At 49.5% G+C, this 19,733-nt stretch overlaps 1 protein-coding gene across 2 annotated transcripts in view; it reads right to left on the reverse strand.

The window, feature by feature from the left end:
* The window catches only part of ACSF2 (acyl-CoA synthetase family member 2), a 36,527-nt gene extending 21,066 nt beyond the window's left edge, over window positions 1-15,461 (reverse strand). The window contains exons 1-10 of one of the 2 annotated variants that reach the window (XM_062011029.1): window positions 15,356-15,461; window positions 9,961-10,156; window positions 8,478-8,606; window positions 7,421-7,474; window positions 4,340-4,458; window positions 3,961-4,123; window positions 3,438-3,533; window positions 2,384-2,532; window positions 1,343-1,434; window positions 195-271 (exon numbers count right to left, since the gene is read on the reverse strand). In XM_062011029.1, coding sequence (XP_061867013.1) covers window positions 195-271; window positions 1,343-1,434; window positions 2,384-2,532; window positions 3,438-3,533; window positions 3,961-4,123; window positions 4,340-4,458; window positions 7,421-7,474; window positions 8,478-8,606; window positions 9,961-10,156; window positions 15,356-15,441 — 1,161 coding nt within the window. In that variant the 5' untranslated portion in view covers window positions 15,442-15,461. Of the gene's footprint in view, window positions 1-194; window positions 272-1,342; window positions 1,435-2,383; window positions 2,533-3,437; window positions 3,534-3,960; window positions 4,124-4,339; window positions 4,459-7,420; window positions 7,475-8,477; window positions 8,607-9,960; window positions 10,157-13,905; window positions 14,233-15,355 lie in introns of those variants that run through there. The other variant, XM_062011030.1, reaches the window with a different exon arrangement.
* Window positions 15,462-19,733: the final 4,272 nt, after the last annotated feature.

Here is a 19,733-nt window from a genome sequence, read left to right on the forward strand (position 1 = left end):
CCAGACACCCCATCAGCAGCCAGAATCTCCTTTCTTGCTCCCAGCCCCTCTACACCTTCACTCCTCAGCTTGATCTCATGCCCACAGTCTTGTCACACCTGATCACAGCAGCTCCAGCACTGCTGTAGTGCAGAGATGCCCAATCTCGGGCTCTCACCCCACTTGTAGCTCTAGTGCCAGCAACCACAACTCACCACAATCTCTGGCATGTGCATCTTGGTCATAATCATCCTCATGATCTCAGGGGGAACAGGGGAACCTGCAATGACTCCTGAAAGAAAGAGGAAAAGATGACTGTCTTGGAAACTATCTATTTCTTCCCAGGAGTGGTGTCTCAGAAAGTTCTGCACTCCCAGAATGAAATGCTAGCAAGACTTTTGGGATATATTGGTTCCTATCAAAATATTTTCTATCCTTATGGATACAGGTCTTAGTTACTCAAGAAGCAAAGGCTGCAGCAAGGCCCATGTGCCTCAATGCATGAAGAGTTGACAGAGTTGACTCATCAGGAAAATAAACTCTTTAGCACAAACCTGCTTTTTCCAAAAAGGAAAGATTCAGAGCAGGAAGGGGTACAGATTTTTTGCAGGACAAACACTCCCATCCATCATCACCACCATAAGCCCAAAAACCTTTCTTGCTTTTCACAGGGCAGCCTTTTTGCGAGAGGGCAGACCACACTGTCACCTGTTCCATCCTAAGGTGACAGAGCAAAAGGGCAGGTAATAGAGAGGATCATTTTTTTTTCACATAGCAGAGATGATTAGGTAATCTGCTTAAATGGTTCTTTTTGCTCCAGCATCATCTCTTCTCTATGCTGTTACTGCCTCATAAAGGCTGGTGGTCTCTCTGTTTCAGCTATTTCTGAAGCCGTCTGTGACAGGAGGGAGAGCTCCAGCATACCTTATCACACCATCTCCAGAGTTCAGATGAATGGCTTCAAAAACAGGCAGTAGACTTGAGGTCAGAAAATCACAGAATAGCTCTGCTTTAAGGACTGCACCAGCCTAAAGCACACAAAGCATCTGCTGCCACACGGTGGTGGCTGGTGAGATGAGAGTGAAGCAAAACCAGCCACCCCAGCTCCCATCTCTAGCAGATAAAATAGAAAGGTCCTTCCCCAAGCAGCTTCAGGATGAAAGAAATCTTAAAAGTGTGTAACTCTTGAAGGAAATCCCAAGGAAAGGAAATGTAGCATCAAATTAACCATGAAACACAAGGCTCGTGAAATCAAACTCTTCACTCCAGAAGAGTACTTGCTTGCAAAGCTTACTGCAGCCTCTCAGCAGAGAACCAGCAGTATCCAGTTTCTTTGGATTTTTCCATGAGCTGTCTAACTTACCTCCCCGGAGAGATGACAGGTCGTACGAGTCAAAGTCCGGCTGGGACAGCATGTCTATAAACATGGTCGGAGTGCCAAGTAGAAAGGAGCATCTTCAGGAAGGAGAGAGAAAAGGCAAAGCTGCAGAGCTGGAGCCAGGGGCAGCCCCAGCTCAGCACCTCATCCTGTCCCATTGTGCGTGAGGCCATGCAGGAGCAGCACAGAGGTACAGCAGTTGTAGAATCATTTTGGTTGGAAAAGCCCTTGAAGCTCCTGGAGTCCCAGCCCTCCTCTCACCCTGCCAAGCTCACGGCCCTCAGCACCTCGGCTCCATGGCTTTGCAATAGCTCCAGGGCTGGGCACTCCCCCAGCTCCCTGGGCAGCCTGGCACAGGGGCTGACAACCCACCCCAGTTCTGCTTCAGCTCCAATCTCAACCTCCCCTGGGGCAACTTGAGCCCATTTCCTCTTGTGCTGTCATTCATTACTGGGGAGAAGAGACTGGCCCTGACCTCACTACAACCTCCTGTCAGGGAGCTGCAGAGAGTGATCATGTCTCCCCTCAGCCACCTCTTCCCTAGGCTAAATAACTCTGGACCCACATATACATATGTGTATATTAAAAGATATATGTATATTATGTATATATTGTTCAGACCCAGTGATAGCTCTTTTGTTGTACAAGTTACACATGAAGGACACACTGGAAATGCAACTATCTCTCCAGCAGAGGTGGCCTTGGAGAAGGAGGGCAGGTGATTGGGTGTAAAAACACACTAGCCATAGCAAACCAAGACACCACTGCACTTCCCAGCCAAAGCCCTACAGTGACCTGAAACATCCCTTATTTTGGGGAAAAGAGAAAGGTGGCAAACTCCCAAGTGCAGCTGAAAAGGCAGCATTTAGGGTCCTCAAGTGCCTGTGCAATCATGGGTAATAGCAAAGCTGCCACTCCCATGGTGGGAAGGAAGAGCGTGAGCAATGGCCTGGCAGGTGAGACAAGAGCAGGAAGCACAGCTAGGAGGGAACGAGTTCCTCTGCAGGCAGACACACACAGACTCACTTCTCTCGAGACACTGCCTCCAGAGCAGCCTTCCCCTCGAAGCTGGGCGACGAGAAGATGCAGGAGGAGCCGTGCAGAGCCATCACCATGCAGCCTCCCACCGACGCCAGGCAATGGTAGAGGGGCGCGGGGAGGACGAAGCGATAGTCCTGGGGTCAAGCCAAAGACAATGGTGAGGAGAAGAGATCTTCCAGCCCCTGAATACCCCACCTCACTGCTAAAGAGCAAAGATCTGAACAGTGAAGCGCTCTCTGATTCACTGAGAACTTGCTTACATTTATCTGTGTTCCCTTTAGGTGGGAACACGACACTGGCTCTTTCTGCCTTGAATAGCAATCAGCTGGGGAAGGTTTTAATGCCAACATTTCATTCTGTAATTTTTCAACCTCTTTCCTTTCAGGACTTTTTGGTCTGGTGTCACTTACACATTAATTTATGATCTGCCAGGAGAGGAGTGGTAGAGCTGTGATGGGCATGAATAGGATGTGCAGGACTTGGCACATGCTATTAATGCTATTTGGATGTTAAAAACACTGAAAGCTCTGAAGACTGATTGAAACAACCCAGCTTTCATTTCTGGATCTGTTCTGTTAGAAATAACTACTTCAGAGCTTGAAACAGAAGCATTTGCCTTTCACAATTTGTAAAAGGAACTAGAAATAGGAAGTTCAGATCTCGATAAGAGTAATGAGATTGTCTACACGACAGGAAACAAAACCATGTCAAATGAATCCAAACCTCATTCAACAGAATTCAAAGCTAACATCCAGAGTCTTCTAATTATCTGAAATGAGCATTCACCTAAACAAAAAGCTTTTAATTTCACAGTTGCTTCCCTATAAAAAAAGCATCTCTTTTTTTCCCCCCAAGAAAACGTCACATGAAACTAAAACGAAACATCAGTGCAATGAAAAATGTTATGTATGAGTATCCCTCAGCATCATTTGTAGCAAAACATCCTGCCCTTCTGCTGAGCAAGTGCCAGCACTCTCCACACACGTGGTCTCCCTGCAGCTGTGAGAACACCCCAAACCCTGCTCACACCCAGACCCACCTGCTCTGTGATCCCCAGCCTCAGGCCGATCAGATGGGCATTATTCACAATGTTCCTGTGGGAGAGGGTGGCTCCTTTGGGGCTTCCTGTTGTCCCCTGAAAGACACAGAGCATTCATTACACAATGATGTCACTCCTCCCGAGGATGTGCCCTCTGGGGTGATTTCCCAAGTAGATTCTGAGGTGCTCTTGTGCTTCATTCTCCATTTGGACCTGGGAGACTTTACTTTCTTTTTTAACAGCATCTTAAACCCAAAGCACACACAAAAATGGTCTGACTTCAACTGGAGAGAACTCACACAACATCCTCTCATCCCCATCAGCCCTTGACAAAGGGCTGAGCACCAAGAATGGAAGAAGCAAAGGGAAATGCTAGAACTCTTCCTCCATCTTACAGGAGGAGATGGAACTGCAGTCTGGTCTCAGGGAGCAGAAGGCAAAGGAAATGGGATGCTCAGCATCATCCACACCTTCCCCAGCAAGGAACCCAACCACAAGGCATGGAGCAGGCAGAAGCACCTACTGAAGTGAACTGGATGTTGATGGGCTCATTGCAGGAGAGGGTCTGCTGCACAGCTCTTAACTGCTTCACATGACTGCTGTCCCCAGCCTTCATCACTTCATCCATGTGGAACGTGCCAGGCAGCTTGGAGTCCAATGTGATGACAATGGATAAGTCAGGTAGCCTGGTAGAAAGAAAAAATACTATCAGCAATCATGGAGCAAGGAGAAAACAGCCTGGACAGGTGTACACTGATCAGGGCAAACCTCCAGGACAGCCTAACCCGTTCTCTTCAGACAAGACCCTTCTTCTCCTACAGCTCATGCTTTGCAGCTGAGAGGACACAAGGCAGGACATAGCTATGAGGTCAGTCCCAAGACATCACATGTTCCTAACTCACCTTTTGCTCTTTATTCCCCCTGGACTGGATTTTTCAATCTCAGGACACGCCTGCTTTAGAATATCATAGTATTTCTGTGTTTTAAATTGACTGGGAAACACCAGTGCCTTACAGCCAACCTGTGAAGGGAGACAGAAACCCATGAGAGGTCCCATCAGGTTCATGTTCAGGACATGGTAAAGGGCAGTCACCACCAGCACAGGCACAGCAAGTGCTATTCATTAACACCACAATGGGATTTGGTCCATGGCTTTTTTTCTGTAAGCACATGATCCAATGAGCAGTCTCCAGATTAAATCTGGAAATTTTAGACTCTTCCCAGTAAGGGCCATGATGTGCAGTGGTTTAGGGATTCACTGAAGAGCATGACATAGTCTTTGCACAGTGAGGGTGCAACAGCCATGCTCCCAGGGCAAATTCAAGCCCAGCCCTTACAGCTGTACACTCATAAAACCCCATGAGCACACCTGGATCAGGTGTGCAACCCCTGCTTTGCTCCTGCCTGGTGCTGGGTTCAGGCCAGGCAGGTTGCTATTTGCTGTGCAAGAGAGCAAAGCTGCAGCCTGAGGTTCCCTCTTCTCCCAGGATCAACACTCCTCATTGTGAGCACAAGGCAAACAACTGATTTTGCAGATTAAGAGTCCCAGGACTACAAAACAGCCCAGCCCTGAACCACAAAAAACCCCAAAGCCAACCAAACAAAAACCCCACAACCAAACACCTCATTTGAGTTGATCTGAAATGAGGTTTTTTGAGGAGCTTTGGAAAAACAAGGGAAAACCTAAAGACTGCCTCTCAGGTCAAGCCAATGTTTTGTTGTGGGGTTGTTTTTGTTTTAGTGTGTTCTGTTTCCTAAGATTCTCCCACTCGTTCTTTGAGAGCTGGCTATCTTGAAAATGAACACATCTGTTTCATTCAACCTTTCCATTTACAGAGTCCTCAAACAAAGCACTTCAATGACTCCAAGAGATCTGATGAATTTGACCCAGATTTACAAACTGCTTCCATTCCGCCCCCCCAAAAAAATGCATTCTTCTCAAATAAATTGTTTACATCAATGCTTTACTCAGCTGTTTCATTCTTTTCCCAAGGTCCATGAACTTTAGACCAAGGCTATGCCAATAAATTATTTGTAGGTACCCTCTGGGGCTTGTTTGTCAGAAAAGAAGACAAACATCGCTGTTTCCTGGATCAATCTGCTCAGGACCCAAGGGGCTGGGTCTGATCTGAGATGTTTTGAGCCCTTGTAACTTTTGAGTATTATTTCCTTCAAACTACTGTTCTGGTTGAAGGAGCTTTGCAAATCAGATGATATTGGGTGGAGAGGAGCTTGCAGGGCAGATGCTATATGAGGCAAGGGTCTCTAGTCGGGCACTTCTCACTTGGTCTCAACCTGAATGGCAGCAGACCTGTCATCAAAGGACCTGTCATGTAAGTGCTGACTTCAGTTTGCTTTTACAAAGCCCTGGAAATATAGCAGAAATCACAGGAGTGGTTATTCAGCTTGTATTTCTGTATTTACTAAAGGCAGGGAACCTGGTGAAGCAAGGAAGGGATCACACAGGCTGACAGGATACAACAGGCAAAGCCCTAAAGACTTCAGGGGTTTTGTTGCACAAATAAGCAAATCCAAATGAGTAGTTTGAGGGGTGAGGGACACCAGAGATCCCAGTGCCAAAGGAAAAGTTAGAGAACACTAGCAAAGCTGGGAGGGTGAGACAGGAGTAAGCCCCAATGGAGCTGATTCTGCTCTTACACCATCAACACTGCAGAGTTACACTGGTGGAGAAAATCAGAGCAGACTCTGACAGAATGAGATGTGGAGGAAAACAAGAGCCAAATCTCACTGGAGAAAAAGGAAAGTACTGGCATACACTTTTCCACCTGGTGAGAAAAGCAGGAAGACAGCCACACTGGTAAAGACATGCTTCACTCCAGAACTGTGTTCAACTCTAACACATGAGTAGTGACACCAGTGAGACTACAATAAGGGGATTAAATGAAGGATGAAATGAGAACTCAAATTGCAGCCCAGCAGCTGAATTACAGAGCTATTGATGCAAGAGAAAAGTCTCCCTTTGTTGCTAGAAATTACCCAGGTAAAGCAAGAACTTGGATGATGCTGGGAAGATCCAAAGTGGTTCCCTCCCTTCTAAAATCAGCCTTTGATTTAAAGATGAACAAATTATAGATGCATAACTTAGCTTCTTAATCCAAGGATTAATTTTTAGCCATAAAATGTTTAATAACCTGAATTGCTTCTTACTGAAGCTGAGGAGCCAGAGCAGTTTAAATGGACTGGTGCTCTGCACATTGAAAACTCATACCCAGGCAGGTATTTGAGGGTGGCTGGGGCAGCAAGGAAAGATGTCAAGGAGTAGTAAGACCTAGTTAAGCCCAGCAAGGCCTAGGCCAAATCTGGGAAGGAGAAATCAAGCTCCCAGGTAGACTGGTCCTTTCTGAGCCTTCCTCCTTTCAAGGTTAAAATCCCAGATGGTGATTTTTGTCCCAGGCAGGAGGCAGGCAGGAAGGCACTGAGCTAGGGAGGGCAGCCACGCAGTGCTCTCCATCCTGGGCAGGTTGGAGCATGACTTTGGCAAAGTTAGAACTGATTTAAGACAGATATTGCCTCTAGAGATTGCAGCCATGCTCTGCTACTACATAGTCTCTGCTGTCCTGGCTGCCAGCTGCTCTGGTAGTCACCAGGGCAGATATTTAGCCTTGCCTCATTTTCCTCATTCACTAGTAATCACTTGTTAGCAGGTATGGTTGTTATTGGTGTAATCTTGGCAGTACATGGTTGTTAGCAGAAAGAGTGAGGGATGAAAAGGATGAAGAAGTCTCCATCAAACAGAGAGGGTGGCAGCCACAGGGAACAGCAACAAATGTGACTATATAGCTTGGTCAGTGTGATGGTGTCTGCTCTACACAGCCACCACCAGCCCTGCTCTCCCTGGTATGCCCAAGTCTTAAGCAGAAGCTCATCTGTTCTGTGTCCCCATGATCCCCTTTAACAGATGGCTGCCCATATGGGTTTCTCACAACAAATTAATTAGCACTGCCAGCATGTGTCATACAAACCTTCCTGATGACAAACTCCAACTCAAGGGCCTGGTAGGCTGGATTCACAGACACCTGAAGAGAGAGAAACATGAAGATTGATCAGTTACTCTTGCTGTGAAAACCTACTGCCCTAACACATATTCCAACAGAAGTGATCTCTCAGGGACAAGCCACACTCAAAGCTTCTCCCCTAACACACAGAATTAAGAGCTCATTGCCACAGGGATTTCACATGCACCAGGAAAATTAGCTGAATCCTATGTCTGCATGAGAGAAAACAATCAAAAACGAGAAGAGATTTATGTGAGGTCGCACATCAAAGGAGTTTCAGGAACTCCCATCTCCCAGGCAGACATTCAACCCACTAAACTGAACACTTAAAACTCAAGTACAAGTCAGGTTTCTTGATGGACAAGCATGAAAACACCATCTTTCTCCTGTCCCACTGTCCACAGAAGCAGCATCGGCCACTGGAGTCGTGTTTGCATTCAGGTTCATCCTGAGCCATGCTCATCCACCCTATAACTGTGTCTTAGCAGATAGTGGGATGAATCATGATGAAGAAAGCAGACCAGAAAGTTCAGTGCAGCCTTACCACAGTGCAGCCTCTACATAAGATGCATTTTGGTGAATGTGCTAGGTCATACTATCAAATTAAAATTGACTTCTGGGGATATGCAGCTTGGACTACATCTTTAATTGAGCATTTGCACCATGAAGCAATACAGATCCTATTTAGAAGGGATGTAACTAGCTGCTAACTGTTTGCTACACAAGAAATGGTCCTATAACCAAAAGCACATCTCTTTCTATAATCAGCTGCTGCAAGCGAGATCACAGCAGGCCATTTCTTGCTGCTCCTTCCTCTGCAGCCTGCTTTCCTACAGAAAGTAGAGGACAGAGACACAGAGGGCTGCACAGATCTTGTTTAAATATTGAATTCAGTTAAAGACAACGTGCTGGGTAAGTGCATGGAGAAAGAGACAACAAGCTTTACTCTGCAGTATCTCCCATTGCTTCTTTGTCTCCATTTCCCAACAGGTCGCTAAAAACTCAGACACAGCAAACTCCTTACCAGGATGATTCCTGCCTGGGCAGTTGCAAACTGCATGAGAACCCACTCGTATTTATTGGGACCCCACATCCCTAGACGGTCTCCTTTCTTCAAGCCAAGGCCCAGAAGCCCAGCTGCTGCCTGGTCCACCTGTAAAACACGAGCCAAGAGACTGAAGATCACACGCAGGGTGCAGGGGGGAATATGCACTTCCAGGCACTGCTTTCTGGGGAAAAAAAATCATCTTTGCAAGTGAAATAGGACAGAATGTACCTCTGCTGCACAGCTTGTCAGCCTACGGCTGCAGCAGCATCCTCTGAGGCACAGAGCACAGAGCAGCCCCTGCTCAGCGTGAAGATAACAAGCACCGACTAACACAACAAAGCAGGAAGGAAACAGAAATAGGCAATTATGTACAAATAGCTGTAAATGCATTTTTGCCTAAAGATGATTTAGTGTCTAACTCCACTTAGACTAAGCCTTACCCATAAGCTGGGCCCAACTACACCATTGGATCTGCCTCCACGTTCTGGTATATTACTGCAGAAAGGATTTGGGTGAAGAAATTTGTATTGAGTGATTTTTGACCACTCTGAGGTTCCTATCTTCATTAACTTCAATTCAGCCACTATATTAACATGAGTACTTTATTTTGCAAGATGACAGGCATGTTTCAGGTGTACAAATGTATAAATACTGAGACATTCAGGAAAGTTTTTATAGTCATGTTGTGTTCTCAAATGAACTGGTGAAATCCACCTTGCAGGAGAGGTGAATGTGAGGAACAGCTGATCTCTGCCTTTGTTCTGAATTACAGCCTACCTTTTTTTTTAATTGGGGTGAACACAGGTAACTTGTTGACCTGAATAGATGTAACCAAAACACAGTAAATCTAAAAAACAGAATAAAATTCTTCCTATCCAAGATCATGTCATGTATTTAATAGAAACATTCCAGGTACTGAAACACCACCCCTCCATTTGGCATCCATACAGCCATGTGTTTTTATGTAATCTGAGAGCATGCACACACATGCATGATACACCCACACCCATTTTTGTATCTGATACTGAGACCAAGACTTTGACTGTGCTGAGTTGCCTTTGTGCTTGCACTAGAAACCTCCCCACACTCAAGACTTCTGACAGTCAGCACGGTGACTAATGAGCTGGAGTGAGAAGCACCATGACTCAGCCTGTAACACATCAGATAGGGGGGAGATTTTTTAAGTATGAAGGTTCATTCTGAGATGTTGAGCAAGCATTTTACATAGGCTGCCTCCTCGCTCTGATCTAGAGACTCGAAGGAGGACAAAGAGAGCACACACCCCTTGGTGTTTGCTGGGGAGGCGCCGCCACCCACTGCTTGGGGCCAGGGTGAAATCCACATACAGCACACCTCCCTCCTGAGCTGAGTGATGAAACTGCTTTCCATTTCCTCATCAGGCCTGCTGCTGTTGTTACCCACTCACTTGGGCTCTCTGAGGGGTGAACCAGGCACTCACCTCCTCTTTGAACTGAGCAAACGTCTTCCGGACCCCATCGCGGGAGAAGAGCAGCGCGTCGCGGTGGGGAAAGCGCTCTGCAGTCTCAGCCAGGCACTGGCCCACGGTCTTGTCCAGAAGGGGAATGTCTGAGGCCCCTTGGATGTAGCTGTTGGTCACCCGGTGAGAGGCAGAGGGCAGCCCTGTGTGCAGGGCACTGTGAAAGGAAAGGAGGAGAGTCTAATCTTTAATACAGCCCCATTAATATAATTGTCCCAGCCTGGAAGGATTATCAACCTGCTGAGGGTACCAGGAGTACAGGAGCACATCCCTACTCTGCTGGGAATCACAGGCACCTGCTTCAGCAGCTCCAGGTCACGAAGACCCCCATGAGAAGCATGTGCAGCAGCCCGAGGAGCACTGGGCAGGCAGATGGCCTCAGTAACCCAGTGCACCCACCCAGACCTGCCCATCTCCACAAGCAGCACAGGCAGAGCCTCATGGGGAAGGAGCCTGCATCAGCCCTGCAGACTGTACCCAGCCTGGTCCTACACTCATTCCACTGGGTGAAAGCTACCTTGGATATTGTAGGCTATCTGGACAGATAATGGACTTTTCTGAGAGAGAGCAACTTGGTTTGGTCCTTCCACAACATTAAAAAGCACAAATAACTTGGAAGGAACACAATCAAAACAATTTGGGGTGAAATTCCTCTGGCTGGTGTCTCTGCTGGGAAAAGCAAATGACTGAGAAAGTTAAAATGAAAGCCAGAGATCTGCCACTTTAACAGTCTCCAAAACAGTCTGCAGAGGAGAGTCTAATCCTGCAGGATAAAAACCCTTTAGAAGAGTTCAAAGGAGCTGAGCTTCTCTTTCTTCTCTAACAGATAGACCATAGTTTATGGTATTGAAGACAGTATCAGTGAAACAAGGAGCTACCAAAGAGATGAGGGGGGAGAAGCAGAGAGGCAATAATACAGCAGGCTCATAGAGTGCAGGAGACTACACTCACTGCAAACACAGGACAGGAGGGGAGGAGGACAGCAGGGAAGTGTTTCAGTAGAGCAGCACTGGGGCAGGAATGACATGACAGGGTCCTCAAGAGCACAGAGACACTGCTGGAGGGCAAACTGGAGAGGAAACACAGTTAGGAGAGGCAGCAGTGAAAAGATGTGGGCAGGGTGGTAGGGAAAATAATTGAAAAATCATTAAGAGTTTCAATGAGGTTCAATCATCAGTGGAAAAGCAGTGACCTCCCCTCATATCACAGCTCCTGACCAACAGAACACTGCAGTTCCTGCCCTGGTTTCTCTCTCCACCTCCTCCTGCTCCAGGGCTCTCTGCCCCAGCAGTCATCCATCACCACACTGCCTCCTCCTGCCTGCAGCCCCCCAGTTTCTCTGTCCCTCCTCATTTATTCCCTGCCTCCCTCCATGCTCTCAGCTCCTCCTCTACATTCCCACCATGGAAGATGACCAGGAGGGATGGGGTTAAGCAAAACTCGTTCTTCAGAGAAGCACGAAACAAGTTTTTACCTTCCAGGAGAAGTTTTGCTCTGAGAGCTGAGCAAATGGCCTGACCGTCTTTCCCCCACTGCTTTTCAGCAGATGGAGGGTTGTGCAACTCCTATTGGCTGTTCAGCCATCCCTCCTAACAGAGCTCTTGGGCAACTCACTGTAGGGCTGCCTGAGGAGGAAGGACAAGTAAATTGAACTGTCTTCTATTGTTTGAAAGTTCCTGGGCATGGTATGTAGAAAAAACTAGGAAGTGAAAGCACACTCTGCAGAAGAAAAGCCTTTATAAATAGAGGTTATACAAAATAAAGGTGGAAAAAACTTCTCCCTAAGGGAAGGATGAAGGCTCCTGGGAAAGCACTAAAAGCCACTGCCATGGCCACTGGTTGATCCAGCAACTGGAGAAGCCCCTGTCCCATAGCTGCAGGGTGCTCTGAGATAAGCTGCTCATGCAGGATGTCTGCAAAAACACTTAACAGAAGGGATCACACCCACTTCCCCCTAAAGCCAAGTCAGCTCTGGTTTCAGCAGAGTCTGTCTCTAAACTCTCTGCTCTGCTCTTGCCAGTTGAGGCACAGAGAGGTTCCTGCTCACTCCCACAGCCCCAGAAGGGCTGGGATGGCCAGAGGGCAGCTGCTGAGCTGCTTGCACAAGAGCACTTTCCCTGAGTGCCGTCTCAAGGGTCACTGGGAGCTGAGCAGGCTCCACACTGGGCTGGAGTGGGAGCACGTAAGGACAGGCACTCCATGGACCATTTCATGGTATCCCTTCTGGGGATACCAAGTAAAGGAAGCACTGGTAGAAAAACCAGGTGCAAGACATTGTTCTACTGCAACAGAGAAATAAATAAGAAAACCACACCACAAAAGAGACTGGAGAGGGAAGGAAAAACTACTAGAAAACTCAGCTTGTGAGAAAATCTAAATCAAAATCTGAAATGTTCATCTGAAACAGACTCCTGCTCTCTGCAGTCAGCCTTCAACAGGTACTTGCACAACCCTGCACTGATGATGAAAAGGGTGATGTTTTACACTGACATGTCTTGGCAACACACTAAACAGAGCATTCTTTCTGGTCTTGCTCTTATTTTTTTTTCCCCAGGGCCAAAGAGCCAAAGGGTTTCACTGACCCCACAGGAACCTGACTTTCAGACTAAATGCAGAGCCAGAGCCAAGTGACAGTTCCACCTCCATTCTTCACGGCTACAGCTTCCTCTCTACCCCCAAATACGGATGAAAGTGCATCAAAGAGAAGCAAAAGATAGTTTTACAAAACCCTACACTCCAAAACACTGTGAAAATACTGCTGGTTCCCCTCATGGTATGAAAACATGCACAGCTTGTTCTCGAGAGTCCCAAGCATTCACATCTTGTAATGAAAGCATCAGTAGCTTTGACACTAGGGCCTAAGGCACCTCAGGCTCATAACCCAGAGTCACTAACTCCTCTCAAAGCACTTACTTCAAATACATTAAGAAAAGTAAAATTCATAGTTATCATCTATTTTGAGGTCCCTGAATTCTGGTCTGATCTGCACATGTGCTTCAGTATTTCTGTCTCGCTTATCTCTGGAGAAGTGAAGGGTGTGGGATAAAACACAGCAGGCTGCTGGGAGCACTGAGGGTCAGGAATGGGAGGAATGAGGCTGGTACAAGACATATTATCTGTAGCATCATGCTGGAAACAATGTAAGGTTGGTTTCCTTCCTGCCTATAACCAACAGCAAGTGTATACATCTGATCTGAAAGAATGTATCAAGAGACCTCTATGAAGAAAGAGTCCAAATGACTTTGAAATCATATTTTTGTTCATCTTTGTTACATAAAACAAGTAGTTCACCCTCCATCTCTTCCTCTGAAGCATCTAGTACTGCTGGAGGTAAAACAAGACCAATAGTCTGATCTTAAAGGAGCTCTCATTTCGCTGCCTCAGCCAGAGAGCAAATAAACTCTGCTTGCTTTTGGGGTTCAGCAGAGACTGTTAAACATGGCTCCGAAACAGCACATGCCTTCTGTTGGTAAGGCATTCCAACAGCATGGGAGCTTGCAGTGCCTGCACAGACCAGCTTCAGCACTCCTGGCAAAACCCCGTAAAGCTGGAGTTCATCAGCACAACTCAAGGGAGAAACATCAGAGCACTGAGGAAAAGCATCCCCAGCCACGTCTCGGGCTAGCAGTGGCTGCTGGCAGCTCAGCAAGCAGAAACAGAGGGAAGCAAACACTCTCCAGCAATCCTAGGGCTCTTTGTATTTATCTCTGAACAGCCCCAACTAATGTTTCATAGTTGTTGACATAAGATAACCAGCTTCATTTTTCACCTTTAACTCCTCACTAGTCCCTATTGAACTTATCAGAAGGGATGAGAGATGAACAGGAGGCAGAGGCAGCAGTGTAACCTCCTGTCCCCTGTGACCAGCACACAAGCTTCTGCTCTGTTGCTAGGAAGGTCATTGACCTGGTTTGTGGTGTCATCCTTTCTGGATGTGAGGGAAAGGTCCTGCCCTCCCAGGGCTTGGGAACCATCCCAGATGCAGAGGTCATACTAAGAGAGGTTCATGGACTGCCCAGCCAATTCCTTTGTTCATGGACTTCTCTCAGGAGCTTCTCTCCCCAAAGAGCTTTGAGGTCTTTTAGGTAACACAACTGCAACAAAAGGGTGGTGAAAGCTATCCCTGCTGTGTTCTGTCCTTACCACTTCTTCACTCTAAAACAACTGTGTTGACTAAAGAGTTAACCAGGTTCTCATTACTGTCTTTGTTTGGTTTGAGGAAAGATTAAGTCCCCAGAGCTTTCAGACTCACTGCAGCAGACTTTTTGGTTGCATTTTCCACTGCAACTTGCCCCCCTCTGTACTCTTCCTGCCAAAAGGATAAACACTGCTTCATGCTAGCAGCAGAATTTAAGTAAAACTTTTGAATAATGTTACTAGAAATAATTTACTCTAAATACATGGTCTTTTGCTCCAAGTCTTTTGTGTTCCTACTCCTCGGTTTTAATTCTGGGCTGGAGTCCAAATTGCAGTGAACTCTTTGTCATGCTTCCCTTCTGATCCCGCTTCCTAAGAATGGATTCCAACACATCAGTCTTGGTCCCAGATACACACATGGGCTTCAGCCACTCACTCCTAATCTCAGCACAGCTGAAAAGAAACTCCCAGACCTTGCATGTGGAAAAACCAAGGCTGCTCCCCACAGCTTCGGAGGAGCTGCTCTCTGGAAGTTGTACTTCTTGATATCAGGCTCTGAATATCAACTAATCCTCCAAAGCTTTTCCCAGAGTCAGTTGCTTTCCTATTGCTGTTCTTTCCCATGAACTTGCTCCGAGAGGTGGCTCCGAGAGAACTGGCCTTGCTCCAAGAGAAATGGCCTGATCCCTCCAAACCCCAGAGCTCCTCAGTGCCCTGGACCTGCTGGAGCACCCCACGAGGACGGGAACACTGCCCATTGAAGCCCACAAGCCAGAACACTGAAAGAGAAGAGAGAAGCTGCATGATATATTTCACATTACTATAACAAGGATGGAGCTGTGGCACACGCTCACATCCCTCCATAAGCTGTGCAGGGGTCGTCCCTGGCCCTTGTCCCCTCCCACGCCAGAGGGGCAGACCCAGGGAATGCAGCCTGTCTTCTACCACTTTGGAGGGGTTTTAGGAGAGCCAAAGGACAGCAACACACCTGCCCTCTCTGCATGTGATCACTCACCTGGCTGGAGACACGTACCCCTCTGCAGCTGCCCCATAGCCCCGTGCCATATGTCACACGTGGCCTCTGTCCCCTAGAGCCCCCATCCCTGGCCCTATAACCTCCGTGCCCTTCAGCCTCTCATCCTCTGCTCCCACAGCCCCCCACTCCCCATAGTCCAACCCCTTTCCGCACACACTCCGTCCCCTCCAGCCCCGTCCCTACCTGCCCAGCGGGGCTGTGGGCCGGCCCGCCCGGCGCAGGAGGAGCAGCCCGCGGCGGGGCAGCGCTGCCAACCGGCCCGTGGCCATGGCCGTGCCTGCGGGGCGGCGGCAGCGCCCGACAGCCCAGCCCAGCCCGGCCCGGCACGGCCCGGCCGGACCCGCCGCTCTATACGCGGGGGCGGTGCGCTCGGCGGCCCGCCCCGGCCCCGCTTCCGCCCCTGCTCCCGCTCCCCTCGGCGCCAGGGCTGTCCGCGGGCCGGGCAGGGGAGGAGACGAGCAGCCTGCCCGGCCACCAGCAGCGGGGCGTGCGGGGATGGGGCTCAGGGCAGGCAGAGGGGGGGATTGCCCCCGCACATCGCTGGGGGCACAGAGCCCTCGAGGCATCTGCTAGATCCCTTCCCAAGAGTGTGTGTCCCCCTCCCCACCCCATGTCTCTTTTACAGCCTGCCTCATCAGCTTTGTTCTGGCCATCCCAGCCTTCTCATGCACCCCAAACAAGCCCCAAGCTCTAGCTGAGGTGGACTTTGGTGCAAGGTCATCACTATCCCTCGCCTCCACTTCTTGCCATCTGCATTGCATGTTGCCTGAGCCTTGTGAGTAGTTAATGGATTTCCAGCCCTTAATGAGTTTCCACAGTCACTATCTCATCATGAGGTTTAGGCATTCTGTGGCTGCCCATGCCCTTTTAGGGGAGAAGGAGAGACCAGACAGAAGTGCAGAGCAGCTCCAGAAAGCTATCCTCTCAGCTAAGGGCAGAGGCATGGGCAGGGAGTGCTGAGCTCCACTGCAGCTGTGCTGAGACTGAAAGGAGTTTCTTTGCCTGCAGCAATGGCCAAAAGCAACTTAATCTTTGTGGAAGGCCTGGGGGATAAATTTGAGCCCAGAAAACAGTCTATGTCTTTTAAATACCATGTAGGCATTAAACAAATAGTCAATGGAGGTTTGAAGTCTAATTTTAAGACATACTGTGAGCTATTCCTGGCTCAGCCACTGACCTGCTGGGTGATCGCTGGCTGCTGTTCTGTAGCTCTGCATGGGTAGAAGCTAGAGTTCAATCTATTTGGACACAGTGTGTCTGTGTCACCTCATGCACGATGGTGCTGAAGAACAAGGGCATTGGTATCAGCCTCAGAATAGTCCATTTCTGACACTAAAGCCATTAATGTGCTCATAACACAGCCACACAGTGAAATACCACCTGCAGCCAGAACTCTGGTGTTAGACACTTGGGTTTAGAAGCAGGAAGGATCTTCTTGTATGTCTTGTTCACAAGGAGTATGTTTGGTGGCATAGGTGACCAAACCTATAGGTGTCTTCTTTGGCAGGAGAAGGGTTGGTTTTGTCTTTGAAATGATTAAAACTTGGTGGTGGCTGCAGAGGGAATGCTGGGTGAGGCAGGGCAGAGGTCTGCAAAGGGTCTGGGAATGGTCTCCAGCTCCTTGCTGCCATGGCCAGCTCGTGCCTCCAGAATGAATCCCCAGCAAGGATCAAGATCTCAGGATAAGATGGACAGTGCTGATCCCACTTCCCTTGGCAGGTGCTGCTCCCTTCTCCTTACTAATGTTCTTGCAGCCTTCCTCTAACAAACATGCAAATGTGCCCCATGCTATAGTTTGTCAGTCTCGTGGAGGTTCAAAGTCTCTTTACACATGCATGGGTGCCTCTATCTACATACACATCAGATGATTCTATGACATCAGTAGCTCAGTGGGTTTATGCATTTCTGCAGACAATGTAAGGCTGTACAACATTTGTGGCCTGAAGTTATCCTTCCATTGTGTCAGCACAGAGCAATTATCTCTGGCTGTCTTGCAGGAACATCAGTGTGCTCACTGTTGTGTAACTACAGACAAAAAAACCCCCACAAAGCCCAGTGTATTGGCTGCAAGCTCCCTCACTTTGAATAAACAGAAATCAAGCTGACTTTCAGTTTGATCTTCCCACATTCCAACCATTGGCCTACAAGGTGAATCCCAGTTGGGTATTAAACCAAGAGCTGTGCAGAAGCTAATGTGACCTTGACATTGCCAGAGCCAAGGCAGGCTGAACCAGTAATGCCTCCCACACCATTGACTAAGGTATCATTTCTTTCTAACACAGAAAGTCTGCCTTAATCACAAGTCAGCAGGTAGGTTTTGTAACGGACCTACACCCTCATTTCGTTCCACTAACAGCAAAGAACCATGCAAACCCCAAAGGGCAGATTTCAGCCTCTGCAGCACTGTCTGGACAAAGGCCAGAGGGTCCTGCTTGGGTTCCCAGAGCTTCCCTCAGGTTTCTCCCTCAGGAGCGGGGCTGTGCACGGTGCCTTCCAGCCGGGGAAGGGAGCAGTGGGCTGTGAAGCTGCACGGCACCTCACACGAGTCCCTTGGTGCCACAGGGTAATGCATGGCTCAGGCAACCAGCTGCCTCCCTTGGTGTCCATGTTGTGCCAGGAGATCTGACAAGGTGAGGTGTCCTTGACCCTGCAGCAGGTTGTCCTCCAGCCTTTCCTTGCCCTCTCAAGCTTGTTACGAAAAGCTGAGGGATGGGAGAGATTCTTGTACTCTTCTTAAACATGAGCTCTGTAATTTTATCTCACCTTTGGAGGAGCAATAACCTGCTCCAAGAAACCTCTGTCATCTCCTGGACAAGAGCATGTTAACCTCAGGTAGATCTTGTTTCTCTTTCTGTGAGGCAAATCCCTGCTTGCTGTTTTGGGGGGCCTTTGTTCAGAGACTTCCATGATCTCGGTTCCCTCTGTGCTGAGCTAATGCAGATCTCTGAGTGTTGGAAGAGACCTAAAAGCAACTTCAAAACACACCAGAGCACCCACAGGGTAGTTGCACTGGAGGGGTTAAAACACCTTTTCAAAGTCCTCTACATCACAAGTTGTGTAGGGAAAAATTCAAGGTTAGTCCTCACTGTAATCTCATTACTGGGTAATACTAATTTGGCTCTGCCCCAGGCTCCTTTTCTCTTTTGCTGACTTTCTCCACAGCGGGTTGGTCGAGATGAGAGTGCTCTGCTCCTGCAGCACCGGGGTGCTGGGTCTGAGCAGGAACAGCCACTGCACATTCCTCACAGTGACACGAGGGACACGGTGGTGTGACAGTGCAAGGGCAGGAGCCCAGCACACGGTGGTGTGACAGTGCAAGGCAGGAGCCCAGCACACGGTGGTGTGACAGGCCAGGGCAGGAGCCCAGCACACGGTGGTGTGACAGGCCAGGGCAGGAGCCCAGCACACGGTGGTGTGACAGTGCAAGGCGGGAGCCCAGCACACGGTGGTGTGACAGGCCAGGGCTGGAGCCCAGCACACGGTGGTGTGACAGTGCAGGGCGGGAGCCCAGCACACGGTGGTGTGACAGTGCAAGGCAGGAGCCCAGCACACGGTGGTGTGACAGGCCATGGCAGGAGCCCAGCACACGGTGGTGTGACAGTGCAAGGCGGGAGCCCAGCACACGGTGGTGTGACAGGCCAGGGCAGGAGCCCAGCACACAGTGGTGTGACAGTGCAAGGCGGGAGCCCAGCACACGGTGGTGTGACAGGCCAGGGCAGGAGCCCAGCACACAGTGGTGTGACAGTGCAAGGCGGGAGCCCAGCACACGGTGGTGTGACAGGCCAGGGCAGGAGCCCAGCACACAGTGGTGTGACAGTGCAAGGCTGGAGCCCAGCACACGGTGGTGTGACAGTGCAGGGCGGGAGCCCAGCACACGGTGGTGTGACAGGCCAGGGCTGGAGCCCAGCACACGGTGGTGTGACAGTGCAAGGCTGGAGCCCAGCACATGGTGGTGTGACAGGCCAGGGCAGGAGCCCAGCACACGGTGGTGTGACAGTGCAAGGCTGGAGCCCAGCACACGGTGGTGTGACAGGCCAGGGCTGGAGCCCAGCACACGGTGGTGTGACAGTGCAAGGCTGGAGCCCAGCACACGGTGGTGTGACAGTGCAAGGCAGGAGCCCAGCACACGGTGGTGTGACAGTGCAGGGCGGGAGCCCAGCACATGGTGGTGTGACAGTGCAGGGCGGGAGCCCAGCACACGGTGGTGTGACAGTGCAGGGCGGGAGCCCAGCACACGGTGGTGTGACAGGCCAGGGCAGGAGCCCAGCACACGGTGGTGTGACAGTGCAAGGCAGGAGCCCAGCACACGGTGGTGTGACAGTGCAAGGCAGGAGCCCAGCACACGGTGGTGTGACAGGCCAGGGCGGGAGCCCAGCACACGGTGGTGTGACAGTGCAAGGCAGGAGCCCAGCACACGGTGGTGTGACAGTGCAAGGCTGGAGCCCAGCACACGGTGGTGTGACAGTGCAGGGCGGGAGCCCAGCACACGGTGGTGTGACAGGCCAGGGCAGGAGCCCAGCACTCCTCACAGAGCCCATCGAGGGGCCGCGGCGCTGCCATC

This window comes from Colius striatus, chromosome 18 (genome assembly GCF_028858725.1).
Source record: "Colius striatus isolate bColStr4 chromosome 18, bColStr4.1.hap1, whole genome shotgun sequence".
Classification (NCBI taxonomy): Eukaryota; Metazoa; Chordata; class Aves; order Coliiformes; family Coliidae; genus Colius; species Colius striatus.